This window comes from Gobius niger (genome assembly GCF_951799975.1).
Source record: "Gobius niger genome assembly, chromosome: 4".
Classification (NCBI taxonomy): domain Eukaryota; kingdom Metazoa; phylum Chordata; class Actinopteri; order Gobiiformes; family Gobiidae; genus Gobius; species Gobius niger.
The window spans coordinates 27,979,669-28,007,657 of NC_136855.1; the positions used below are offsets into that span (position 1 = coordinate 27,979,669).

Sequence of the window (27,989 nt, forward strand, 5' to 3'; positions counted from 1 at the left end):
TTGTTTATACAAAAGCAGGTTGTGTAATAGCTTCTATTCGACGCTAGAGGGCACACAGCGGTTGAGCTGTCTGTGTCGATAGTCTACTTAGAAAAAAAAAATAGGCCTACCATACCCAAATACTGTACCGTAAACAAGTAGTAGTGCATCACACAGTCTAAAAGTTGCGGATATAAAATAAATATTTCGCCTGACAGATTCATATGTGCGGGGGGCAAAAACACGGATTTTTGTGATGCGATTTCATGGAAGGTTTAATCAACCCTACTTTGCTGCAATACATCCAGCCTGTCGACATTTTTTTTTTTTTACATGGATGTATTTATTTTTACTTACCCGTGTTCCGCTGTTTACTTCGAAGGGTCAGCCGGATGTGTGTCTTCTTCCAACGACGCCATCTTGACAGTGGTCAGCGACGGGGATACGCTGTCAAGAGGGTGGATGCCTAGAGCTGGTAAGCGATGTTCCTTTTAACTTAAACGTGGTTTAATGTACTGTTTTGTTACTTTAGTAATTGGTAAGGCGGTGGTCACGGCTGTGGATCTGCTGTTAGTTGCCAGTGGGCCGCCTACGTTTGGTTGGGCTCTTGCAGCGTTAACAGCCGTGTCGCAGAGAGCTAGCAGAGGAGCTAGCGTTAGCATTGGTAGTAGCTCTGTAGCCTGTAGCTTGTACATCAGCGAAAACAGGACGGACAGATGCATCCTTCACCGGAGCCACTGGTGTATTTACGCATGTATAGCCTATGAATATGGGAGCACCAATGCGGTGAGACTTGTGTTTGTTCCTCAGTCGGGAATTTGCTGATCGCGTCATATTTAACTTAGCTGTTGGAAAATGACTACCCGTGTCTCAAAGTCTAGGGCGGACGTTCCCGTTTTTCCAAATCTAATGACAGTACTTGTTGTGTGTTGGTGCTTAATATTTCCGCTAGGATTTAACAGCAGGTGTCTGTGAAAAGAGGTTAATGGGCTTTAACATTAGTTAGGCGTTAGCTGCACTGACCTGGAGTGACTGTATGTCCGATGCATCGGGCAGGTTGCTGGTTCCGCACATAGTGGCACAGTGTGTTAAAATAACCACAACAAACCTGACAAATATGTCTGACAATCTGAATCCAAGCTGGTACTTGTAACGTCAATAACCTAAGGATCACAAATAGTCTCCAAATGTCTGGGGTTGCTTGTATATTTGTACGTTTTTCCGCACATTTCAAGCTTTAAAGACTACGTAGACTATTTGTGAAATTTGCATAAAAGTCTTATTAGCTGTGGGTGTGATTTTTCTCTCTCTCCCCCATGTCGTGTAGGGGAGTTTCGGTGAAACCGGCCTCTGCGCTTGCAGGGATTCTCTCACGACACATTCGTGCCAAATAGTGATCCCATTTTTGACTGTGCAAGTCCATGTCTTACTTTTAATACAAAACTTTACGACTCATAAAATATGTTTGCGCAGAATGTCTGTTGCATTTCTGGGTAATGGCACCAGAATAGGAGTGATGTTTAATAACAGAGCTACGTCAATTTCCGACTATAGATAGAGGTGTTGTAATCTTATCTCTCAGCCGCATTTCAAAGAAATAATGTCCAGTTCCAGTGAAAGCGATTTACACTCCTGTTTGCAACACGTTTGTCTGAGGTGCCAACAACATTAAATGTTTTTTTTAGTGATATTGCGTTGCTCCGCTTCTGTCCCCTGACATTGGCATCCACAGATTAGCCGGAGTTTTCTTTTCACGTTAGGTTCTCTGTGTTTACTGTTGTGGAAGCCAGTCAGGCCACCAGGCTCATGTTCAACATGGACCTTTGTGTAACTACACAATGGCAATGACAGTGTGTATTGTCTGGTGTTTTGCAGGAATAGTGTTTTAATAACATTACGTTTTGTTGCCAAATATGTGTTGACTTGTCTTTACTTATTACTTACAGTATTTTTTGCAGTCATTTTGTAGGACACACTAATGAATTCCACTACCCACTTTAATCTGACAACCCACTATGACCTAATCTACAGCCGTGTTGTGAGCAATGAAAGGAGCCACGTTGTGCTCTGAAAATGCTCCAGTTTAACTGTCTTGTGTTCATCAGCTGTTTCTCCACAGTTAATAGTGGATTTTGTCAGTTTTTGTCAACACATGATCTGGTGTGTGAGGAAGTCAAGTTACAGTCACAAGATGTCTGTTTGTCCTTCCTTTGGGTGGAGCGCCGCCTTGAGCCTGCACAGACCTGACTGATACTTCCTTTCAACAAAAGAGCTTTCTAGTGTTTCCCCTTCTCCTCTCTTTTGGATCATACACATGGGCATCGCAGAAGAATTTGTGCTGGGGGATGGGTTTAACACAGGCCATGGTATTATTAGGACTAGGAATTTCTGCAATTTCTCAAGCAAGCCGACTCTATCCCCAACTGACTTATCTGTAAAGCTGTAAGTACATACTACTCTTGTGTGTGTAAATAATCTAATAATTCCCTCAACAAATATTTGCACCTTTGGTAAATAAGACAAATGAAAATGGTCACAAATGTCTTTTCCATTTAACTGATTAAACTTAGAACTGAAATGTAAAAAAAAAAAGGTGCAATTATTAGCACCCCTTTAGTGAATGCTTTGTGTTGGAATAATTGTGTAACTGTTGACAAGGCTGGAGAAAACCTGAGCAGTTTATTTCACAAAGCAGTAAGTTCTCAACTGGTATGGTGTCGGGGCCTCCATTATCCTAGGGTGACAAGCCACAACCCAAATAAATTAAAAAGCTTTTTTAAAGCATTAAGGCTTGTAATAATAAATGATTGATTGATTGATTGCCAGTGCCACTCAGTACAAGTTAAGGGCTCTATTTAGAATAAAGAGAACGCGTATACCCTATAAAGACTGAGTTTAGAATGGATAGAACAACATTATAGGATGTTCTAGCATTGTTCAAAGCTACAAAAAATAAGTTTTACATAATGTGGGACCATGAAGTTATGCAGTTCCAGTGAGTGGGCTTGTGGATGAGCAATAAAACCAAAAGCTTGGGAACTCTGGGCCCTGTCTCCAGGGAAACCAGTTTAGCTTAAGTTCGTGGTCAGCTATTTGCCCTTCAGTTACATGTTCCCGCTGCACTGCACGAGTGCATTTCCCTTTTGTGGAACCATACATTTTGGCTGAAATCAGAAGCACATTGCTCAATACAATAAGTGAAAGTTTATAAAGTTCAATAAATGTCCAGCCCAAACTAATCACAGCCAGGGGAAGAGGACCCGTATACAGGTATATCCGTATTGCTAGTAGGATTGGGAAAGGAACCTCTGGGTACATCATAATTCTATACGATCCGATACTGTGATAATGCATAATATTCTTTGAACATATTTTACTAGACATACTAACATACTGACTCCATGCTCAATAGTTTTAGGATTTACATTTATTTTTATATACATACTTGAATTACTCACTGAAAACGGGCCTGATACTTTGATGTCAGTGGCAGATTATTTAATTGACATGCACCTGGATTGTTTCAATGTTCTTTGATTTGGTTCAAAGTCCGATAGTGAGAACCAGATGTTTGCATACACTGTATAAAAAGACACACATGCATATTTTTTCTCACTTTGTACCTCCTTACAGTAAAAAGTCATGTTTCCAGTGTCTCACCCTGTGGATTTGAGTAAACTGTACTACCTTATGTGACCCACCCTATACTCACCTGCCACTCAGATCTCGGGACGCGAGTGGGCCAGCCAGGTGAGTTTGGACGAGAGGGTGGGCAGGAAGAGGGAGGGCGTCTCTGGAAGGCTAAGTTTAACACAACATCTGATCGAAGAACATCTTTACATCTTCACAAGACTAGATGTTGTCATACAACTCTGAAAAAGCAACTTAAATTCACATAGATGTACATGTAAGTTGCTTTTTGCTTTGGAGATCTCCAAAGTTTAATAGGTAATAAAACAAATAAAAATTAAAAACACTTTCATCTTGTGAGGCCCGGTCAGTGATATGGTACTCCTGCTTGAATTTTTTATGTCGTAGGTTTGAAGTATGGAAGAAGAACTTTATTTATATTCATAGACAAAGTCACAAAGCGCTTTACATTCTCTCCATACTCGGTGGTGTTCAGTTTCCCCTGGGGGAGACTGACAGACGCTGACGAGACTGCACACATCTGCGCCAACGGTCCCTCTGACGACCACCATGCATTCACGCACACACATCATTCATCCTGGCCTATTGTACATGTTTTTTAGTGGCAGGGGCAACCAGAGTACCCGGAGTACACGTAGACACGGGGAGAACTGGCAAACTCCACACGGAAAGAACCTGGACCTTCTTGCTGTGAAGCACGAGCGCTAACCGCTGCGCTACCGCCCAGACGGAATTTCATATTTTCAGTATTTGGCAATTGGCAGGCCATGACTGTACAATACTATCCCGTGCTTTTTACTTCACAATGTATAGTAGAAAACTTGAAAGTTTAATTCATCTTGACAAGCAGTTTAGGAATTAGAGCTTGTGCATTTTACAGAAGCTATGATTATGGCCGTAGACTCCCACTATTTGTCAAACCTAATTATTTCACACACTATATACCAACTCCAGACATTACACACTCACTATTGGGTATATCATCAACAGTCAGGGTTAATCTGGAGAAAATCCAAGATGGTCAGGTAGGATTTGTTGATTTGACATGGAGTGACCCTCTGGTGATGGTGGAAGGCCCATTTACTGTATTTAAAAATATAATTATTTCATGAATGGAGCTGACATCAAAGCCTTTCTTCACAGCTTTCTCTTGTTCATACCCAGTGGTTGGGCACTGAACACTATTGTACTCGACTGTACCGAGCTGCTCAGTATGTTTGCTGACAGTCTAATACTGAAAGGCCTGTATGCTTTGTGCAAAAGCTCTGATTGGATTATGTCAACTAAGCACCTGCTCTGTGTTTCTGCCACTGTACCTGAGTCCATCCTGCTAAACCGTTCACCAATGCCATTTGTTTTAGGCTGATGTATGTCTGTTTCAAAGATGGAGAACAAATTATGTTTGTTTGAGGCTAGTTTTTTATATGTTTGTGCTTCAACCCAGTAGCTACTGGAGAGCAGAGCATACTGGGGCACAAAAGTTCTAGTGTTCCGTCCATCTGTGTACTTGTGCCCATGACATAAACCGTGAACCTTCTTGACAGTGACATGTTGTTGCTTCATGTGACTTGCGGAGAGGTTACACATTTTCTTTTCTTCATATTTTGACTTTGAAAGTTATGACACAGTTCTTGATATCTATTTTAATAAAACCATCATCAGGACAAAGCAAATGTAAACATTAGTGATGACCTTAAATCATCATCCTTGTGGTTAGTTTAAAAGAAATCTATGAACAATGCAATGTACCAATGTTTCTGGCGAAACACATACATACACATACGTACATAATAACCTAATACTGAATATTGATGATGACATACAATAAAGTGGTTCAGAGCCAAAGTTCTATTCTGTCTTCCTTTCCCAGAGTCTTGCAGCTGCATGTGTGCAGTGTGTTTTTCCCCCTGCTGCTGGTATGAGCAGTGTGGGCCCTGCACAATGCTCTCCTTGTGCTGAGTGAGCACAGCCTGGCTCAGCTCCTGTCACACAGTTGCTCACGACACTTGTCCCATCATTTGGGCTGACCCTCTCGACCTGATACTGCTGCTTAAGGCTTAACACAGTCAGGGCTTCAATACTCTGGCTCTCCAATAATCCCACTATTTTACTCTTTTTTTGTAACGTTTACCTCTGATATATTTTTGGAAATAAGCTGACATTGTGGTTGCTTTGTAACCCGTTTCCTGATGCTTGTTTGAGCTCACATTAAGACTCTTCCAAGGAAGGCATTCCTGTGCTTCATTGGCAACAGATGTAGCAAGTTATTCCCCTCTTTGAGCTGAACTCCTCAGAGTGTCTAAAAACAGTGGGCTGTAGAGTGTATGGCAGCTGTTTTGCCCATGGAGGCTGAAATAGACTTCATGAGAGGGCTAATACTGGTCCAGGACTGTGGCTTCAGCGTCAAAGACCTGTGGCTCCCACAGTGGTGCTCAGATAAGGGGCTGTCAGCACTGCCAGCAGCTGTGCTGTTGGTCTGTTAGACCTGCTGGTCCTGGTCGGAAATGCACTACTTTGGAAAAGTACCATTGTGAATAGGTTCAGGTCATAGATGCCTGGAGTATAAACAGAAGTGTGTTTTATACCAATATCAGGGAGTCAGTTGGAGATCTCTGAGCATTAGTCTGAGAATCAGAAGATTGTCATCTGTTTGAGCCTGGACACTTTAATGGTTCTTCCCCGCTCCAGTCAGTAATGTCTGGTTGCGACTGGAAAGGCCCCCACCTGAGCCCCCCACCCCTCCACCAAGAAGCACAGGGCTAAGATCAAGTTCACATCAGTAATAAAAAGTCTATAAGTATAAATGACTGAAATTGAACTAAATTGAACTAAATTCTGTCTAAACAGGATAAAAAAAAAATGCAGATGACCTTAAGCGCCACCTGAAGAACCATTGCTATACGCACACTGAAAGTAATTGTTTGGTGATCTGTTGTTGCACATGCGCAGTATGTTGACGGGCGAAAGTCCAGCTAACAAATTGAAACTGAAAGAGTTGACTAATTTAGCTTCCTGCCAAATACTCCATCCACGATGTCATAAAAAAAGTCTGCGTGCAATGCATCAACATTAAACTAGTCCAAACCTATTCTGAATACTTAAGTCTACATTTTCGCCCTAACCAGTTTAGGCCACCGTTTTTCCATACTGAGATATGTTCCTACCTGAGCTTAGACGAGTATAGCTAAATTAAACATGTCGATTTTCTAAATGGACTAACTTTGACGCCTGTGCAGTAAAGAAGATATTACTGTGTGGAAGCCAAAGTGCTCCTAACGTGTTATTACGCCTTACAATATAGTACCCCTTTTTATCCGCTTAGAAAATCGACATGTTTCATTTTATGTAACTATACTTGGATACTCGTCTAAGCTCAGGTAAGAACATATCTCAGTATGGAAAAACGGTGGCCTGTTCTTTAATAATTACACTTACACTATTTATTAATTAAAATAATCAGCACTTAAGTTAAACATGACTAAAAGAATATAACCAAAGAATATAAAGGCGGCTAAACCATCACCACAACTTGGACAAAATGATATGTGGTAGAAACTTTTTTGTGCCTGTGCTTGTAGAGCAGATATTTATTTTCTTACCTACAATAATGTGAGGTGAGCAAATCCAGTCATGGGACGGTCATTCAGTCTCATCCTAATCGCCGATGGCTTGCGTCCTTCATGTTTAATCGGATTGAAACTTGAAACCTTATGCTACTCGCCTTTGTTTGTTTGTGTAGCCTACAGCAGCATTGTGTTGACCACATTTATTTTATTATATTTATCTTTTATCAAAAGCTGATTTATAGCATAAAGGCCTGTGCTTTCTTTTTGCCCTCCAGTCGGGTTGTTGAGCTGCATAAGCAGGGCCTCTCGTAGCGCGCCATCGCTGAGGTGGGACGCAGCAAGACAGCCATTTTCAATTTACCCTGAGGGTCATAGTAAAAAAAAGACAAGTGGAAGACCCAAAACAACGTCACCAGCACTGAGCCAGAGGATCCGATTGGCTTTCTGTTAAGACACTGGACGATCCTCAACCCAAATGAAGGCCGTTACTGGAGCCGACTGCAGCCCAATAACCAGTGGTTCCCACAGACGAGGGCTTCAGTCTCGGTAACATCTGCACGGAGCCATCGGCCATTTAATAATAATAACAATACATTTTATTTATATTGCACTTTACATTTCAACGAAAATTTAATGCCCCTACACCACCTGAAGTGTAAAAAACGTCTCTGGTGAATCTGCTTGTGATGCAAGTAACGTTGGAAACCATCAGGATCATCAAATGACACCGAATCCAAATTTTTGCATAGATTTGGCCTTTTAAAGGCATGTGGTCCTAGACATTTGATCAGCTGCATAAACAGCCTATTTCAGTTTAACTGTTGTTTTCAATCAAAGCTTTACTATTTTAATTTGTTTTTGTCTCACTCTCATTTCTTCTTGAATGGATATTGAAGTTCCACTTGGAACATTGATAAGATCCAACCGTGCAAAATATGAATTTTTCAATTTTCTGGTCTTAAACTTTTGATTTGGACTGTACCTGCTAGTGTTGGTCAGCCTTGTCATTTCGTCTATGAAGATTCTGTTTGCAGCGTTGTTCACAGACGGGCGCATCACACTTGGCTTTATGGTTTACTACACAGCCACAAGCATAGTTGGCCTTCCGTTTTTGTTACTGGCGACAGGGAGCTTGCTCCAGGAAATCTAAGAACCCATCTTGTTGAATCAGAGCAGCTGACATGTACAGTGAGTGAGGAAGCAGACCTAACATTAGCCCAGAGCTGCCTGTGTTGGAGGAGGGACAGTAGAGGAAGCTGGCACAGGGCCAGTGCATCCGGAGGGACTCTGCTCTCACATGTGTTTGTTTGGGTGCAATTTCTAATACAGGCGGCTGGCAGCCAATGGAGCTCCCTCATTAATATTAATGCCCATGCCTACCTCACTGGGCCAGTCTCTGGGATTTCTAGTGCCACAACAGACATGAAGTTGATCTTCCTATCAGTAATAATTACTCACATAGTCTATTTTGGAGAAGTATGAAAAGGCATTTCAATGGTACTTTATACTTCCTTATAGAGCTGGGTGAAATGGCAACGTAAATCACTTTCAACTCATTAAAAAACAAATGAATTTGCCTTTTTCTAATATGGTTCACGAGACGCTTCGAAATTATCTTTAACTAATAAAAATAAATTAATACTTCACTCTCCAGTACTATTTCATGTTATAGTGTTTTTAATTATAGTCATTGTATTCCGGCAACGTCCGCTCTGAACAAGGAGCTGTTACTGCCACAGGTTGCAGATCCGGAAATAATAAAGCATTGTGATGATAATTGATATGGATCATGGATTTAACCAGGATTCGATCAATTTTCTATTACTTGCAGAGTAATCTTATGTAGTTAGTTAACAGTTAACTACAGTTTGTAAATGAAATGCCAGCCCCACCCTTGTTTTATTCCCAGATTACGGATGCCAGCTATGTGCTATCTTTTTCCTGCAGAAGTAGAGCCAAGTGACCAGTTTTTGTTGGCTCTCAGGCTTCTTACTGATTTGCTGTCTTTGTATTTTCACCTTTTATAGATTGTCTAGACTACAGCAGCTCAAAACGTCATGACTGCGGCTGCACAGGCTGCTTATGAGTCGCTCAAAAGATGTGGGAAACAAAACTTAATGAACACTGTTGACTTGCAAGCCAATTGTTGTTTTCAGATTGAATATTTAACTGGAAACACGGCTGAATGTTTTTTGAAAATATCTTGCTTGCCAGGTGGGTGCAGTCTGTAGGGGGAGTGAGGGGTTAAACTGGTGTTACTTCTGCCATCTACTGGTGTAAAAAGATCAAAGCAATGTACAGTGGCCAGTCTAAAATGTCCACCTTGTTCTAAAATAATCTCGAAACTAATCACTGTCAGAATGATCATTTTAGATATTATCATCTCTGAAAAGGCCAATTGGAGAAGGCCGATGCGTGTACTGCTCAGGATCAGAATGAAAGTATTGTGAAGTATAATGTTAACACCAACAGATCATTCAGTGTCCTCCAACAATGGCCTCATTCCGATAATGCCTCAGCTGAAGCAGACGGCGCTAGAGATGATTTCAGAGACCGTGAGGCAATCGTCAGTGTTCAGTAATGTTCACATTCGAACCTCACTTTAATGGTAAAACAACATCACTGAAATGTCTTTTTTACATAGCATGCAGGGCAGGCTAAAGAAAAACCCTTCATTTCTAACAGTATATAAACTGTTTATACTGGATGTGAGTAGTTCATTGCACTGACTCTTGACTACTATTAATTAGCCTCTCTTGGCTACTTATATTTATACTTGTTTTTTAGTTGCCATGTGGCCTCTTGTTTGTGGCATGCTAAATTATGTCGTCAATTCCCTCAAGGCGGTATTAGTAATCATTATCCCACAGTGTTCATCTACGGCCCACAGCCTTCCCATGCTTTGTTTTCATGGTGATAAGACGCCACAGTGCGAGTGGTAAATACTCTGTTGTTCTTCAGTATTTTGGGTCATAGCACATGGACACCGTGCCCATGGCCTCACTTTGAAGGCTAGGAGGTTAACATTCCTGTATCGTCTGAAGCACTCTTAAACAAGTGTGCCTCTGGCCTTATTCTCATCTGAAAAAGCTGACTCAGCAAATGAGCTGATGTGTTGATTTCTCTATGCCACTCGTTTATTGGCGATTGGTAATTGGTGCCTATTACGGTCTTTAGTCACATTCACCTTTTAGAAAAAAATAAATGAAGCTCACAGAGCCTTGAATGAATCCTAGTTCACACCAAATTTGTACTTTATTCAGTATTGGATTTTCTCTAAAAACGTATCTGCTTGGGATTGCTGGTGCACACCACAAATGAATAAACATTTTAAAATATCAAATGCTGAAGTTATCCTTCACATTAGTGACCTGGCAGCTGACGGAGATGTCCCGTGGCTCTCTTCCCTACTTTTCAATGAATAGTTTTTCACTAATGTCCGTCGGTCTGTTGACATGTTTGCTGAAACATGGTAGATTTCCATGGTAATGTTGTCCCAAACTTTATTGCTTGCAGTGTGTGAATTAGGGATGTCAGTCCAATCCCTCTGGTCAACCTGCGGATTCGATAGGCCAGCCAGCCAATCCTAGCCTGCTCACAGCGAATCATTTACACCCATAAGTTTGGTACTGAATTGATCCAATTGCAGATGCAAATTTGTAACGTGTCACTTAAATGAAGCAGAACAAACTTGTTAAGTAAGTAGCAGTTCAGTGGTGGTTGGCCTTGTTGCTTTGGCAGAGGATTGTGTGCCTGTTTAAATTGAGGATGACATGTTTATTATTATAACCTTGTCTTTTCTGTCTCTGCCTTTTTGTCCAACAGGAAATGACCAAGAGGCCTTACAGATACATTTGTGCTTTCGTCTTTCAGTCTGCATTCGCAGCCAACAGCGAGATCTGGAGGCACAATTGTTTCCAAAATAAGTAATATCTACCTCAGCCAGCAAACGGGAGAAACCGGGAAGCTACAGAAGATTTGAACGGATAGAGCCATCACCAGAGTCCTGCACTGAAGAGATTTGAAGACTGTTTGGATTTGTCTGTTATTTGCCTCCACAGTTTGTCTATTAGTGAGGACATGAAAGAGCTCCTACATCTCTATAGCTCCAGCATATACTCTTTCCAAACTTTCATGTAATCTTCCAGCTTTCAAGATTAACTAGTGTTCTTAGTGATAGGTGATATATTTCATACACATAATGTTATTTGTATACTTAAAATACTATATGAAGGCATTTTCCCCTCTCCTGAAAGAAAAGTAATGCACTTTAAAAGTTGTGGCTATATTGTCACAGACTCCTAATTAAACATGAGAGGTTGACCATAGCTCTAATACTATGATTCTTCTGTTGGAAGCTGGGAACAGAGAAACATTTCTGATTTTGAGTCTGGGCCTGATACATCTGCAGCAGTGCTGTTCAGAAGACTTTTGATTGACTCCTCTCTCACTTTCTGAGATGCGCCTCTGGCAGGTGGAGTCCTCTGAATTTCTTTTTACATAACTTGAAGAGGTTCACAACTTTTGGATTGAGGTTTTGTAAAAGGATAGTATTTGCATAAAGACTAAAAACAGAAGCTTCCGGTGCTGTTGCACCACTTATGTATTGTTGTAGTGCGCAGGAAAATAAAATGGACTACAAGCGACGCTTTTTGCTCGGCGGGTCCAAGCAGAAAGTGCAGCAGCACCAGCAGTACCAGATGCCTGAACTGAGCCGGACCCTGAGCGCCTCCCTCGCCTCCACTTGCTCGGCCTCTTCAACCATGGGAACTGGGGTGGGGCCTGGCAGCTGCCACCCACCTTCTTCCAATGCTACCACTGCTGTTGCTGATATTCAACAAGGCATCTCTAAATACTTGGATGCTCTCAATGTGTTCTGCCGGGCCAGCGCCTTTCTCACAGACCTGTTTAGCAGTGTGTTCAGGAACTCTCATTATTCCAAAGCAGCTATGCAACTGAAGGACGTGCAGGAACACGTCATGGAGGCGGCCAGCAGGCTGACTGCTGCAATAAAACCAGAGATCGCCAAAATGCTTATGGAGCTGAGCGCTGGGGCTGCCAACTTCAAAGACCAGAATGACTTCAGTTTGCAGGACGTGGAGGTGAGTTTGTGCATTCTCCCAGGACTTCAGTCACTGATATTTCTAAACACGTATTTAACCAATTTCTTTAGGCTGACAGTCCAGAGAAAAAAACGGAATCTTGGCTCACATTTAATTAAGTAGCTTGTTCAAGTGTCTAGGGACACCTCACAAGGGATTGTCTCACATCTCTTTATCATATTCATTTGTATGACGTGACTTCTAGCTCCAGTGCTAACATTCTTACTGCTGCGCTGTCACAAACCCGCTTCCATTATTCAGAGTCCCGGCTCGAGCAGCATTCTCACGCTCTGTGTTAAGCCTGTGTCAGGATCTGAGTGTAATGTGTGAACAATTTCTGATCAAGTGAGATAGAAAGTCATTGTTCATTCAACATACCTCACACGGTCCACTGCTCTCATTCTGACATAAAAAATATGGTAAATACTGAGCATCAATGTCAGTCTGGGTAAACCTGTTTGCACATGTCCAAATGACATGTATTGTATTGGTTACATGAATGTGTGTGAACAGCAATCACCGAAATCACCCTGGGCGACGGTGGTGCAGGTGGTCGAGCGGGTCGTCTCGTGATCGGAAGGTTGTGGGTTTCGAATCCCAGCTCCCACAAATGCACACTGTCATTGTGTCCTTGGGCAAGACACTTCACCCTACTTGCCTCCAGTGTCTGCGCACACTGGTGTATGAATGAGAGAATGAATGAGAGTGGTTCCTTACTGTAAAGCGCTTTGGACCTGATAAAGGAAGAAAGTTGATTCCATTTGAGTCCATTTTAAATGTTTAAATTTAAAGGCTTTATTTAGTCACCGGCAACTTTTTTCTTTACTTATTAAAAAATCTTTGTTTTCACTCATGCAGTTTAGTTATGAGATCAAATTTGTGCATGAACTGCAGTATGAAAGACACAAAAGAGACGCAGAAGTTGACAGCCACTTGCTATATATATATAGTCCCTTCAGTAAAGGTATTAGCCCAGGGCAGTGTTTGCAGTGTTTTTTTCTGTACAGAGGTCACCAGTTAGACGGTTTCTGTCTGAACGATACCTGTTATTTGGTCTACATTAACCAGATGTATTTCTTCATACCAGCTGTCACATCATAGACTTCTGCAATGTCATTGAGCGCAGTTTCATCTAATAGAATGTTCCAAATTGATCAAAAATAAGGAAATTATCTGGAATATTCCGACTGCTTCTGCCCATAATAAACACCTTATTATGAGCATCTCTTACTTAGATGCCCTCCTTCTGATCATCATCATGACTACATGTACGCGTATTCAAAGTTTATTTTAACTGTTGAAAGCCACATTCTTCAGTTTGTGCAAATGGCTGGAAAAAATACTACAGCTGCTACCTGAAAAAGAACCCTTGTTTAATAGTGGACGTAGTGGTGTCCTGTTACTGTGCTGTAAGTGGAGGCCATTTTCATTCATTCAAGACTTTATAAAGAAAACAAAAACATTAATTTCCGTAGATAAAAACTATATATGATCTGACATAAGAACGTTGCTATTTTCTGCTAGCCTATATTTTCTCATGACTCTTTGCCTGCAAGTGAGTACTACTTCTTATGGTTCAAACTTTACGGTGATTTGTTAAACCTGCCTGTCGCTCACTTGGTTTGACAGGCACTGAGCAACAATATCACTTATTGAATTTGTCGCTAGGTCAGATCATGATTAGATTTTATGTTATATCGCCTGGTACCAGGGCTTGTCTAAGTGCCTTTTAGTTGTGTTCTCTAAATGTGTAATTTTGTGTTTGTGTTTTTGTAGGTGCTGGGGCGGTGCTTCCTCACAGTGATGCAGGTCCATTTTCAGTTTCTTTCCCAGGCTTTACAGAAGGTCCAGCCTGTGGCCCAGTCATGTTTGGCAGAAGCTCTGGCCCAGGCCCAGGAGCGTTGTGCCAATATCCGCTCCCAAAGCTCTGACCGTGCACCTCTTACAGAGCTTGATGAAGCCTCTCGTACATGGCGAGGTGCTTCTGAGGTATGGATGTAACAGTGGATAGGTGGTGGGTGCCACATATGTTTCACTCTGCAACATGTGGACATAGGGTTTAGATCATAGTGTGGGATTAAATGTGTTATAATTTACTATAACTGTGATTATAACTTGTAAATACAATATTGTTGCGTAAACATTTTGATCTGTTATGTTCTTAGGCCACAGCGAGGCTAAGAGAGAGAGGCCGAGACGGCTGCCTGGCAGGCATCCAGGTTCAGCAACTGTTTTGCTCTAACACCACCACTATTCCTGAGCACCAACTTAAGGAGCTCAACATGAAGATTGACAATGCTTTGCAGGTATAGAAACCCTCCAAGACCAACTTATCCATTACTGTTTACTGTACTATCTAGTCTTTTTCTTATGATTTCAGGCCTATAAGGCAGCACTAGAAAGCCTGGGACATAGTGAGTATGCTTTGAAGGCAGGCTTTCAACTCAGCCCCAAGTCTATTGAAACGGCCTTGCAGGTATGTTCATTCTCTTAGCCACTCGGTTTGGATGATATTTTCTACAGCTGTAAACAAGTTATAGTGTTTCCTTTACTGAGACAAGATCATGTGTGATACTCAGGCTGTATATTCTGACTTCTCTGTGTGTTGTTGCCCGCTGTACACAATAATACAAGTTGAATTGGTCAATCAAATTTCCTTTTATTTAATAAATGTATGTGGGATAGATTGAACAGTCTACTGCTTACACTACAGCCAAAGCTCATGTACCTTCTTCTTGTTCATCCTTATATGAAGTAAACATTTTCATTGATTAAACCCAGAATGATGTTCTCAGCACTGCAAGTTGTTTGTTCATGTTGCTGTGACTAAACCAGGATGTGTGGAAGGTTTTGAGAGCTAGTCACAAAACATTCTTGTCAATTATTGGTTGAGGAAGAAAGAGAAGCAAAGTAAACGTGCACTTACTGGGCTGCTTTGTCTTGAATCTTATGTTTGTTTTGATCTTTGTGAACAGGGCTGTTGTAGTGACGCGGAGGCCCAGCAGGCGGGCAGGATACAGAACAACTCCCAGCCAATCCAGTGTGAGCTCCCAACTATCCCAGTGCAGATTGGCTCACACTTCCTCAAAGGAGTTTCTTTTAATGAGTCTTCAGCTGAAAACCTTAAACTTAAAATGGTGTGTATTTATTTGCCCGACTTATCTGTAGCTTCTGCCTGTGAACAAAGTAGGTAGAGAGGGAGAGAGAGGGTCGCTATATAAGCCACAGAGTCGCCACCTCTATCATAATGTCACCTTGTGGCTTGAATGTATTGACGTATTGACGCCATAGGTGCAGAATGATGCACACACTTTGTCAGTAAATAAATACTTAGGATTATTACAGCACTGCGAATGCTCTGCACAAAGCACATCTTTGTTGAGGATGCTGAGTTCACACATGCTTGTTTGCAGCATGTCACCTCTCAGAGTCAGCTGGAAATGGTGTCAAGTTTCAGCAATAAAAGGAAAAACCTATACAGTGAATAGAGCTATATTCTAACAAAAGCCATATTTGCATTTGTTAATTTCAGTATTTATTCTGTGTATATTTCAGAATTTAAAATGGCTATAGATGCCACTGAAGAATTTTACACAGATAATATCAATGTTACTTAAAAGGAACAATGCCATTTTTCTGTTCACATCAACATAATTGAAAACTCGCAATTTCACTCAATAATTATAATGGTGACACACCATTATATTTATTACTGCCGATGCTTATGAGCACAGCACATCATGAATCATGATGTGATGTTTGCGCTGCATTGTGAGCAAGTAAGTCTACACGGATCCTCTTCACTGGTCAATTCCTGTTCAGTTCAGTTTGATTTGTTCAAACTGATGCCAGTTGCACACGTCATTTAAGATTTTAGGTTTAGCTCCTACATGTCATTGCCCGTTTTTCAATCTTTTGCAAACAGAGCCATCAAAGGTAACTAAAAACCTAAAATATATCTAATAATTACTGGCTCACATGCTGTTTTTGTATCACTTCAGAACCAAAACACTGGTCTAACCGAAAGTCTCTGCCATCAGAATGTGTGTAGTAACTGAGTTTGAATTATTTCTTCTTTTAGCATACGATGCTGCAGCTCATAAAGGATGTGTTGGGCCAAAATGGAGTGACTCCTTGCGAGTCTCCTGTCACAGAAGTCCTTAATCAAGTCTGCCCATCTAGTTGGAGAGGTGCTTGTAAGACAGCTGTCCAGCTTCTCTTTGCCCAAGCCGGTCTGGTGAGTTGTTTCATCCACACTTGTACCCATGTGTTTTCTTTGTGTTACAGATATGTTTGTACTTAAGCTGTGTTGGAAACTGATTGAGTCTGTCTCAAAATTCCTATGATGTCTATAATCTGTGTTGTTAGTAGGGTACAGTGCACCACTGATAAAGACTGCCGTAAAAGTAAAAGTTTTGACACTTCTTTCACTTTGTTGCATTGGCTTCCAGTGCCGCATATTTTCCAAGGATACAGCGTTTGACTTTTTTTTTTTTATCATAACAATGGTGTAACTTCCTGCACTTCAGGAAATTCGTTCTCACTCCTACTCTCACTGTTTGTGAACCATCTGAATAGTGGAACCACTAAATTATGGTGCCAGCCACCAACAAACTAGCAAGTGTCTTGTCACAGGCTGTTCGAGGGCCTTACAGACGCTTTTAAGTTAATATGTTCACATATTCTGTTTTCGCTCTGAAAACTAAATCTAAATATAAAGCAGTATATAATGGACGCATATTAGCCTAATGAGATGAGTTGAAACGTTATTAATCCCAAAGGAAATGCTATAAATGTAGATTAACATGGATTTGTGAATCTCACAGGTGGTTGTGGACACGGCCCAGATTGAGAATAAAGAAGCGTATGCCCCCCAGATCACTTTGGAGGGATCAAAGGTGTTTGTGCAAGTACCCTCTACATGGTAAGTTGTATATTATTCAAATGGTAGTTTATATATATAATGAAGGAAAGAGAAATCCAGGGCGCGTCTGTTGTTTTTGCAACTATTCAATGTTACAGTCACATTTATCATTGCTTGTGAATATATGAAGGTGCCTCAAGGAGGACCCAGCTACCATGTCCTTGCTTCAACGGAGTTTGGATCCAGAGAAAACTCTTGGTCTTGTGGATGTTCTGTACACTGCAGTGTTTGACATCAACAGGTGGAAGGAGAGAAAGTATGTTTTAGGCCTTTTTTACCTTGCAAAATATTAAACCATGATGCCATGTGGTTGCTGGTAAATGACATTTATTTTTCCCCCAATCAAGAGAGCAAGCACTGCCGACTATCCAGATTCAGCTGCAGCGTGAGAGTCCGGACTATAGCAGTCAAACAGAACTGCCCCCGGGTACAAGCTCCAAGACCTGCAGTGGACTGCCAAAAACAATCTCCAAGCTGACATCAAAATTCACCAAAAAGGTGTCTTCTAGCTCGAGTAGTGGAGGGAGTTACTCCATTCCTAATACCCCTTCTCGCAGCCTGCTAACGCATAGTAGTTCTGAAGATAAGACAAAGAGTTTGGGCAACACTGATGGAAGGCTGCAGAGTATCCTGCCGATGGGGAGCCTGCCCTGTGCCCCAGACCCCACACAAATCCAGCTGGCCAATGGATCTGTGGCTGACGACCAGGGAATGAATCTGCCCACTGACCAAGAGATGCAGGATGTCATTGACTTTCTCTCAGGATTTAATATGGGCAAATCCCAGCAGGCCTCACCCCTAGTGAAAAGAAGAAACTCTGTGGCCTCTGCAAACCCAGCTGAGCTAAAGCCCCCCAGTGGAGCTCCATCAACATCTCACTCTGTCCCTCACAGCGCTCTCCAACCTACGCAGAGCCTGTCTCAGTCACAGCCACAGGGCGGGCCTCCAACACCAATCCAGAAACAGCAGCCACAGGCCCAAGCACAGCCGGTTCCTTCACAAACGCAACAGCAGCAACAGGCTCCCGGCCCTCAACAGACTTCTTCCCAGACACTGCCATACTACCAGCACCTCCTGCAGCCCATCAGCCAACAGCAGCCTGCATCTCCACATCCTCCTCAACAAACTCCACCTCAGCCCCTAGCTCAGCAGAGAGTGGCAAACAAGTGGATGGGCACTTCTGGGCAGCAGCCTCCAACACAGGGCCCCCCCGGAGGACTCTCGCCTCTGGGCCCCATTGGGCAATGGGGCTCTCATGGACTGCCAGACCTTAGCTCAGACTTGTACAGTTTGGGCCTGGTCAGCACATATATGGACAGTGTGATGAACGAGATGTTGGGTCAAAAGCCTCAAGGGCCCCGCAACAACACTTGGCCCAATAGGGACCAAGGTGATGGAGTGTTTGGCGTCTTGGGCGACACTCTACCTTTTGACCCGGCAGGTGAGTGATGAATGTTTTTCTGTTTTAAATTCTATATGGTTTAATAATTTTCAATGACGGTGCAATTCACATGTGCCATAGTATTCACAATATTTCCAATTCTCCATCAGTAAAAAGAGAAAATAAAGAGACAAAAATGTCTTTGAGAACATTAGGGAGTGATTTTTATATATATATATATATATAAAAAGATTTCTGTCTCAAAATGAAATTTGGCTTTTTATTTTTTTTCAATCTCAACCTATTTTTCCTATGTGACTTATTAATGCTGTCATATCTCCCATTTTATAAATATCCCATGCTGATAGTGTTTGTGTGTCCTGTAATGGATTATTAGGAATAACGTTCAGATCTTTTAATGATCATTAATTATTACTGTGTTCTGTTCACTCGTTATTTACTTTACTGAATAATGTACTTTGCTCAAAAGACTGAGCCCCAGGAATATATAAACAGAAAAGCTGACAGAACCAAAAACTCATAATGGCCTTTGTTGTCTTTGTCTGCACAGTTGGCTCTGATCCTGAGTTTGCACGTTATGTGGCTGGTGTCAGTCAGGCCATGCAGCAGAAAAGGCAAGTGCAGCACATTCGTCGCCCCAGCAACAGTCGCAGTAATTGGCCAATGACTGATGAACAGCACAGGACCTGGTCACACCCAGAATACTACAACGAAGGGTATGTACCTGTGTATGACCCATGAATGTGGGTTATGCCGTGCAATTACAGTGGAACTAAACAACACTTGTTTTTCCTGCTGATATTCTAAGACCATTGTCTACTGTTACCAGTCCATGTTTTGTGATGTTGGTTAAGCTTGTGTGATTAGCACTTTTAAGGTCTAAAACCGTGTGCTGTCTGTCATGGTTAAATGATAAATGCTCTCAACTTATATAGGGCGCTCATGCATGCTTCTGTCTACTTTTATACTCAAATGGCTGCTTTTACAATACCTTGTACTTGATTACATATTTGCCCCCACATGGTAATCAATGAGGTACTGAAGCTTTAACTGTGTTATTTCTTTATCATCTGTCCCCTTACTCAGGACAGTCTGATCGATTGTCCTTTTAAAATCAGTTTAGACAAATTGTCCCCCCAACCTCACAATTATCTTAAAAATATTACAAGCATTGTTTCACTACTGTCTCATTTCAGCAAAGTACGGAAATAGTAATAATACATATTCTGGTGTTCTGTGGCAAAAAGTACAATTCCCTGGAAAAATAAGCAACCTACTGCCATGTTTGTATCGATACCCCTTGTTTCCCTGTTCCAGAATCCAGACCATATTTTTTTTCTCTTTCTGCAGAGACACTGTAAACAGCAGTTGGTCAACCAATCAAGGAGATTCTGCCAGCTCCAGTGATGAGACATCCTCAGCCAATGGGGACAGTCTGTTCTCTATGTTTTCTGGCCCAGACCTTGTGGCTGCAGTTAAGCAGAGAAGGTGTGTTTTATTTAAGAGACCTAAAATGAAACTACCTTCACTCTGAAATCTTACTCAAAGCAAACCGTTTGTCTCCAGAAAACATAGCTGTGGTGATTCGGAAGTGTGCACGTTGCCGTCGCCACCGCTTCACCACATTGGGGATGATAACCAGGTATATTTCCCTTTTTGGATGAAAATCTATTCACAGTTTTGATTTCATCCTCATTCCATTTACAGGACAGCAAAACTAAAACCTGGCCCCCCAAAGCACCTTGGCAACACTCCAACACTCATACTAACACCATGCCCAATCCCAGCTCTTCCTTGTACCAGATGAACATCCCGCCGTCATCACAGTGGAGTGATTCGATGCAGATGCTTCAGTCGCCTGTTTGGTCCACTGCCAGTGATTGCTCCTCTGCCACGGGCATCTCTTCTGGTTTCCCCTTCACCAGCAGCAGCAGCAGCAGCAGCAGCAGCAGCAGCAGCAACAACAGCAACAACAACAGCAACAACAACAGCAACAACAGCAACAAAAACACATGACCAAGGGCTTTAAATCCTTTCCCCTCAAACATGAGCAAAGGCCTTCTTACCTCCACCAGTACTAAAGCAGTCTTACTGACGAAGTAGTCTGGAGTGGAGACCTGGAGAGAGCCTGGAGCTCTGATAATCTGTGAGCCACATCCTTGTCGGAGTGCACTTGATTGCCCATACCCAAAATTTGAAACTTGCAAGTAAAATGATGCAGACTGGCTGTATTGTCCATACCAAACCGATGCATTAAAACTTTCACCTACATTTCTTGAACTGCCATATTTTAATTATATTTAGCAGTAGTGAGGCAAATGGTCATTTCTCTGTCTGTTGAGCAGATTAGCTCATGTCATCAGACAAGAGCTGGAGACTTGCACCTTCTGCAGCTAAATTTGCACCGAATGGATTGAAGAGGGGAAGGAATACTTTTGGGCCCATTATATACTGTGTCAACATAGCTGTAACTGCCAAATCTCACAAAGAGGACCCAGGCTACAGCTAGCATGTACTGTTTCATAGCTTGTATAATACTAAAATGACATATAAATATTTAGTTCTTTCTTTTAAAAAAAGCTTTGAGCAGGCTCAGCATATTATAGTAAGTCGCTGCAGTGGAGTAATTTGAGAGAAATAACACTACTTTTTCAACAGTTAACCAGACTTATAGCAGTAATTGTGTGCCAAGTAGGTATGAATAGCACTTGCAGAATATTTTTTCCAACCAAAGCGTTGTTGCAAACATGACTGGTGCTGAAGAGACGAAAGAGTGACGTTGCAAGCCTTAGTGGACGAAAGCATAGGGAGACTTGCCACAACTTGGTTTGTTTCTACAGTCGGTAGTTGATTGAGATTAACACTAACTCCCATAGATGTTTTGAATACAATATTTTCTTGTATAATTGACAGTATTAATCTTATTTTTGTATTTTCTTACATGTTAAACCATTACTGTATGTTATTCTTGTAGGCATAATACATAAAACATTTTCACCTCCCAATATGTGAAAAGCACATTTTCATAAGCGTTGAAATATACCATCTTATATAAAAGTTACCAAATATGCCATGCTAAACACTACAACATAGTGTGATGAGGGTGTTTTGGATCCCTTTTCTTTGGTTTCTATATGGCAATGGGTTGAATTTAAGCACCCAGAATGTTATCTATTGTGATGTTTGCAGATGCCAATGTTGCCTGTATTTATGAGAAGACACCATGTTTTTAGAAAACTATGTTAACACATGTTTACAGAGAATTGTTTGCTGTATATACATATATATATCTTTTTTATAGTTAATGTGCTTTGCACAATCAAGATAGGGTTTGTTGCTTTTGTCCGTGTTATTCCCAAACTGTTGCAGCCTTTCAAACACATTACAGACCACGGGTCGGTAACAGTTAGCTTCTCAGCTGTGTCAAATGGTTTACTAGCTGCTTCAACAGTAAAAAAAAAACAAAAAAAACAAGTTGCCCTGATGAAGATATGAAGGGGAACTGCTTGGCTTGTGTTGCTTGTTGTTCTCTTGAGCTGGCAACTGAATCTTTACAAGTGTACCAGCAATGCAAAAAATAAATACAATTTATTAGCAATTAAGAATGTGTTACATTGTTATTTGGACAAAAATGCATGATTATCAGTTTAACAACAGAACCAGCCGATGACGCTCCGATCACGTGTCCTGATTATTTGCTGTTGGTGTGGAAGTGATTTCATCGCAGGATTCCTGAAACAGTAACAAACCAGCTCAAAGTAAACATGTATTACACACATAGGCCTCATAAAACATCTACCGGATTTTACCTTTGAAAACGACGAAGTCGGAGGCGTTGTGTCGGAACTTGCATCTGCTATTGTTGCTAAATACACAATGTTCCTGTGTAAGATCTGTTGATACCTGAGGTAAAACAGACGACAAATCAACACCAGAAATGAGCACACATTTGATTTCTTAGATAAAACGTGCAATGACTTACTGGACACACTCCACAGCTCTTCCTTTCTGCATGTACTCTGTGATACATCTCACTAGCTGGTCGTTCTCATCTAGAAGCTAAAGCACAAAACCGCGTTAATCACCCAATCTGAAATTCACCATCACCCACCATACACTTCACAAAAACAACCTACTTGCTGTATTGTTTCTTGGCTAATTTTCGCCTTCCCTCGTAGTTTCTTCGGCACGAACACGATAGACATTTTGACGATTTTCTACACGACTTCTTTTGCTTCGATTGAGCATGAAGATAACCGAGGGGTCTGGGATCTAGCGCCACCTACCGGAGTCTGCCACTGTGGCGGATACAGGAATATGGAGGCACCAGCGCCATCTTGTGGATACTGAAGGGCAGCGATCCCTAACTAACCCAAGGAACACACAATGCTTCACTTTGACTTAACCAAAGTCCACATTTAAGGACCAAAAAAAAACATTCCACAAAAGAAACACAGAAGCCAATATTTTAGAACTTTATGTAAAAAACTTAATCTGGTACTCAAGCCAGTGAAGGGGTAACAAACATGAAAATGTCAGTAATAACAGGAAACCAGCAATTTTGGCCCCACTGGAAATTGCTAAAAACATACAATTTTATTATGTCTGCAAGGACAGCGGTCAACTTCAGCTTTCACAGCAACTCAAAGTAAGAATGGCCAACTAATGTGGAAAGTGCTGTCAAGTTTAGCCGAAATTTATATCGAGTAAAGAAAAGGTGTAAAGCAATGACAAGGCACCACCAAAGCCATTGCAGTCAAAATAGTGACATTGTTTAATTCAGTTCTTGTTCAACTAAGGCAACGCCATAAAAAAAAGATTAAGTAAAATAGTCTATCCTGAACAAGGCTCACATCGGTGAACTATTAAACATCAAGAATTACACCATTTGTGTGTTGTTAATTTTGCCCATTTTGGTAAACTACAAGTCAAGTAAATCAAAGAAATGAAAAATAAAAATAAGGCTCACATGAAGGGTAGCTGGCATTGACTTGTTTTGTAGCCAAAGATATAAAATATTCCATCAATCTGTCTTGACCATTCACACCTTTACACTTTGCCATAACTTTTTTTGTTCAGCATTCAGACGTGAACGTCCACTTAAAGAGTCAATTTAGGTGCGTTGTTTGTCAAAATAGAAGTAACAGAATGGTTTAATCAAAATGTAGGCTAGACTTCACAATATCCCTCGATTGATATTGCTACATTACCATATGATGTTAAAAATGCAACAGACAAAATAAAGCTCTAATGCTGTAAGCGTGACAAAACACTTGACACGCTCACAAGAGTATGAACATGGTTGACAAACATTTCATTACAAAAGTTCAAGGGATAAAAAACATTATGCCCATCTTTAAAATTAGAAATCGGAGAGTGATACTCACAATTGAGCAACATATACATTCAGAAATCCCAAAGGTTTGTTAATTTGACATTTAGACACTGATTTCCAGGGGGGGAATAAAATTGAGCTACTGATCACATCTTGTGATCTTCTCACATCTTGTGATCTTCTCACAGTAACAAAGTGATTTTAGCATTGTTTACGATATAACCTCTGTAAAGAAAACACCAACTGATCCTAAACATCTCTCAAGATTCAGTCTTTACAATTGGCTCTTCTGTGAGTAGTTCAAGTTTCCAAAAAAGAAAAAGAAAGAAAAAAATTGAAGGGTCATGAAGGGTTCTCTTGATTGTTGGAAGAATTATGCAGCAACTTTGTTATCCTTCTGGAAGAAAAGTGACACTTTCAGAATAACCAAAACACCATAATCAAGAATAGCTCACTTACCCTGTATTCAAAATCTGAGAAATCACGTCCTCGTCCTCCTCTGTATCCTCCTCTGAACCCAGGTGGGGCACCGCGAGGAGGCCCAAAAAAGCCTCGACTAGAGGGATGCCCTCGCCCCCCTCGAGGCACAAAACCTCCCCTGCCACGAAAGCCGCCGCGTCCCCTGTACCTCAAAGGAATACCAAAGGTCTCAGAGTTCATGCGTCTCTCCTCTGCCCAGTTTGGCCTTCGGTCCCTGACACTAGCAAAACAACCAACAACAACGTCTCAATATAATTCTTTATATAAACGAGCAAAAATAAATGAAAATATTTCATGTTAAAGGAGGCCCCACAGAAACAAATCAAAAGTGGCTGAAATGTACCACTATAGTAATTACAAAAATACAACCACTGCAAAAATGTAAGCTTTGATTTACTTTGCCATTATAATATATAGTATTTCACTTTTCTATACCCATGCCATCTCCTTCAACATGAAACACACAAAAAAAAAAAAAACTTACTTTGTAAATCCTCTTTCACCCGTTTTTCTGTAAGAGATCAAATCATACAATGTAGTTACCGTAATAGAATTACATATGAATATAAAAAAAAAGGTAAATTCAGTTGCAAAGGAAATTCTAGCAATATGAAAAATTGCACAATAGTACATACTTGATGGTTCATTGCATATTTATTGCATAAATATTAAATCAGGTCATATTTATGCAATAAATACAACTAATGCCTAGGAAATATAAGTAAATACCTCAAGCCATCAGAGGAGAGATTGTCAAAGAAGGACTTGGACTTGTCATAGTAACATGCGTTAGCTGCAGTCTCCTCCTCAGCTGCCGCCTCAGTAGGTGCAGGTTCAGACTCAGCAGACTCCTCTCCATTAACTACAGGTTTGTCATCTGCGGTTTAAGTGCATATGGTTGATATCAGAACATATGAACAGGAATTCTATGGCCCGTCTGGCGATTACTTACCTTTGAGTTTAAGCTTGTCTTGCAATTCCTTATCAATATCATCTTTGTGAAATTGAGCATTGGCACTTTCAAAGTCGAAATCCTCTTCAAACTTCATAACACCATCTATACGCACATTTACTCTGCCTCTGCTGCGGTTTCCTTTTCCACGACCATGGCGTACAGCATGTCCAGAAGCTAAAACAACAACAACAAAAAATCCACTTTCTAAGAAATCTGATTTGCTGAGTTAATTTTCTTACATTTGTAATTTAAAGCTACCCTCAGCCATGTCTTTTGTTTTCTTTTGGTGGAGTAGTGAACACTGCTCTGCCCCTTTCTCATCTTCCCCTCACCTGGCTTTCCCCCCTTACCCACGCCCCTCCTCATTATAGACCACACGCTGCTCCGATTGCGTTCAATGAGATACGGAAATCTCAATCTTGTGTGAAACACACATTTATTAACATAAATAAGATATGTAGCAAAGTAAACATTCTGAGACTTCTCATTTTCTAAACTGCAACTTTCATGCGAGTCTTTTTTGGCATTTAGAACCAAGTTTACAGTGCTGAGCTTACATGGTGTGGTGGCAGGTGGGGGTGTGGTGAGGGGGTACAAAGTTAGCTCATGGTTTGCGAAGGTGGTGATGCAATGTGGGAATGCAACCATGCCAGTCCGGCAAAATGGCGTAGGCGAGGGTAGCTTTAAGGCTTTAATATACAGTGTACATTAAATAGTGATATGCCGCCTAATAGAAACACCATATAGCACATACAAAACTTACAAGTTTGACGCTTATTGGCATCCTGGCTTTCAGGAGTGACAAGGTCATTTTGTGTCTCCGGCAATTTCTGAACTTCCAAAGCTGAGGAAAAGAAACAGAACATGCATTGTACTATCACATATCACTCATATTTTGAAGTGCTGTTCATATATGAAGCAGCCATGTGTTAACTCATGATTGTGTCATGATATTCCTTCTTACGTCTTCTTGGTTCTGAAAGGCCTGGTGGCTTCTGGCCACCATTAGCGGAGGACGAAGTGGGAGCCTTGGGCACTAATGTCACAGCCTGAGTCCTTCGTCCTACTGGCACAGGTGGAGCAGAGGCTGCCATCTGAGGCGGTTTCACTGGTTCCTGAGCTGGACTTGCAGTTAAAATACCCAGTTGTGCACTTGTTTGACCTGATTTGACATAAAACATATACATGTTATGGGGCGCTCAACATTTTTAGAAAGTTACAAAAATAGAGATCTACATTTGATTATTAAAGTTAAAGTCACAATAGAAATTCGGACACATTGCTGAAATGATTTACCTGCTGCAGCTGATCCAAATTGATGGGCAACGCCAAACTGGCCAAAAGTTGCAACAGGTGCACTGCTAAATGGTGCGTAGGGAGCCGCAGATTGAAAGGATGGCGCTGCAGTGTCACCAAGAGAAGGTCCAAGTGAAGACTAATAAAAAAAATAAAAGGTTTGAAAAACATAATGCACATTTTTGGGACTCTTGGCAACAATCACGAAGTAAATATAGGAGCATACTTGAACAATGGCAGGGTCATGTGGAGGGGAGGTAGTGGGTTTGGGTGCCTCACACACAGTCAGATCCTTTATGTCACTGCCTCTGAAGATGATGTACTCAAACACCTCATCTCGAGGGGGGATAGGTCTATCAGTGGGCCGGTCTTCAGTCCCAAACGACTTGACTGGAAAGACATCAAAACAAATTGAACTTAATGCTCAAGTTATTCATTTTTTTTCCGAGCAGTGACTTCATGAGCAAAGATTAATTCCACAGGTGATCTGATGAGCTCACACTAGGTTTGCTTTGTTGTGTTTTATCTTTATCAAAATCTATATAGGATCGGACTTAATAAAATGACTTGCATGTTACATGTGGATAATCGTTTCCGATTCTGTAAACAACCCAATCGTCCAATTTACAAAACGTAAACAAAGAACAGACAACTCAACCAATTAGCTTTAGCGGCTAACAAGTTAATGAACCCTTTTTAAGTATTTCATTTACAAGTCTCACCATTAACTCAATTCGATAACTTCATTTTACTCATCTTACCTTTAGCAAGAGCCACAGTCGAGTTTTCGGTATCAATGGTGTACAAAATGCCTTCATAGCGAATCCCGGCCTTGGAAATAAGGCTAATTTTGCTGCCAATGTAAGGCGTCCCTCCTCCACTCATGTTGAGTCTCTCCAAACACACACACAAAGAAACAATTAAAAAATCCTATCGTGTTGTCGAACTGCAATCAAAGCCGTGGTTATTAAGACATCCAAAGCTAACCACATTACACGAGAACACAACGTAGCTGCGGGTTGGTTGACGTCGCTCAGATAAACTGATTTCTACCACGACATGGCCGTTTTCATTTCTCACTCAGACTGCCGCAAAGCATGCTGGGAGGAGGAGACAAAGCAGTTTTCAAGTTTCCTTTTTCTTTCTTTCTCAACCAACCACATTACATCCATCATTTAAAACATTAAAAGGACATCTTCATCATCCTTTATTTTTATAATAAATTAAAAAATTCTATCATACTCCTCTCTCTGTGTGACATATATTTGTTGTGCAGTTTTCTATTTATTTCAACTTAAA

At 41.1% G+C, this 27,989-nt stretch overlaps 3 protein-coding genes across 5 annotated transcripts in view; 1 reads left to right on the top strand and 2 right to left on the bottom strand.

Moving 5' to 3' along the window:
- Nucleotides 1-392: 392 nt before the first annotated feature.
- Nucleotides 393-22,098, top strand: garre1 (granule associated Rac and RHOG effector 1). The gene is given in 15 exon segments (XM_079554588.1): nt 393-454; nt 11,022-12,298; nt 14,075-14,287; nt 14,464-14,604; nt 14,679-14,774; nt 15,274-15,435; nt 16,380-16,535; nt 17,125-17,222; nt 17,353-17,478; nt 17,570-18,663; nt 19,175-19,340; nt 19,975-20,112; nt 20,191-20,266; nt 20,332-20,547; nt 20,550-22,098. Coding segments are annotated over 14 exon segments (3,339 nt in total). The 5' UTR covers nt 393-454; nt 11,022-11,797; the 3' UTR covers nt 20,706-22,098.
- ss18l2 (ss18, like 2) overlaps nt 22,071-27,989 on the bottom strand; it is a 42,311-nt gene continuing 36,392 nt past the window's right edge. Inside the window, exons 2-5 of one of the 2 annotated variants that reach the window (XM_079554600.1) lie at nt 22,761-22,836; nt 22,607-22,683; nt 22,434-22,527; nt 22,071-22,356 (exon numbers count right to left, since the gene is read on the bottom strand). In XM_079554600.1, the coding sequence (XP_079410726.1) occupies nt 22,303-22,356; nt 22,434-22,527; nt 22,607-22,683; nt 22,761-22,829 (294 nt within the window). In that variant the 5' untranslated portion in view covers nt 22,830-22,836 and the 3' untranslated portion in view covers nt 22,071-22,302. Of the gene's footprint in view, nt 22,357-22,433; nt 22,528-22,606; nt 22,684-22,760; nt 22,901-27,989 lie in introns of those variants that run through there. The other variant, XM_079554599.1, reaches the window with a different exon arrangement.
- Nucleotides 23,137-27,791, bottom strand: lsm14ab (LSM14A mRNA processing body assembly factor b). Of its 2 annotated transcripts, none has more exons than XM_079555605.1 (10): nt 27,452-27,791; nt 26,917-27,080; nt 26,691-26,829; nt 26,359-26,556; nt 26,158-26,238; nt 25,392-25,568; nt 25,169-25,316; nt 24,924-24,950; nt 24,419-24,659; nt 23,137-24,353 (listed from the first exon to the last, which is right to left on the bottom strand). In XM_079555605.1, the coding sequence occupies exons 1-10, from the start codon at nt 27,573-27,575 to the stop codon at nt 24,333-24,335; spliced, it is 1,320 nt and encodes a 439-aa protein (XP_079411731.1). In that variant the 5' UTR covers nt 27,576-27,791; the 3' UTR covers nt 23,137-24,332. The 2 variants fall into 2 exon arrangements, with proteins under 2 accessions (XP_079411731.1, XP_079411730.1); XM_079555604.1 differs by having other exon boundaries at nt 23,137-24,356.

What these genes read in the sequence shown, in the direction of transcription:
- lsm14ab (XM_079555604.1), bottom strand. Translation starts at nt 27,575, where the DNA reads ATGAGTGGAGGAGGGACGCCTTACATTGGCAGCAAAATTAGCCTTATT. An exon ending in GACTGTGGCTCTTGCTAAAG is followed by an intron (nt 27,081 to 27,451) that starts GTAAGATGAGTA and finishes ATGTCTTTCCAG; the next exon opens with TCAAGTCGTTTGGGACTGAA. An exon ending in CTCTCCTCTGATGGCTTGAG is followed by an intron (nt 24,951 to 25,168) that starts GTATTTACTTAT and finishes GATCTCTTACAG; the next exon opens with AAAAACGGGTGAAAGAGGAT.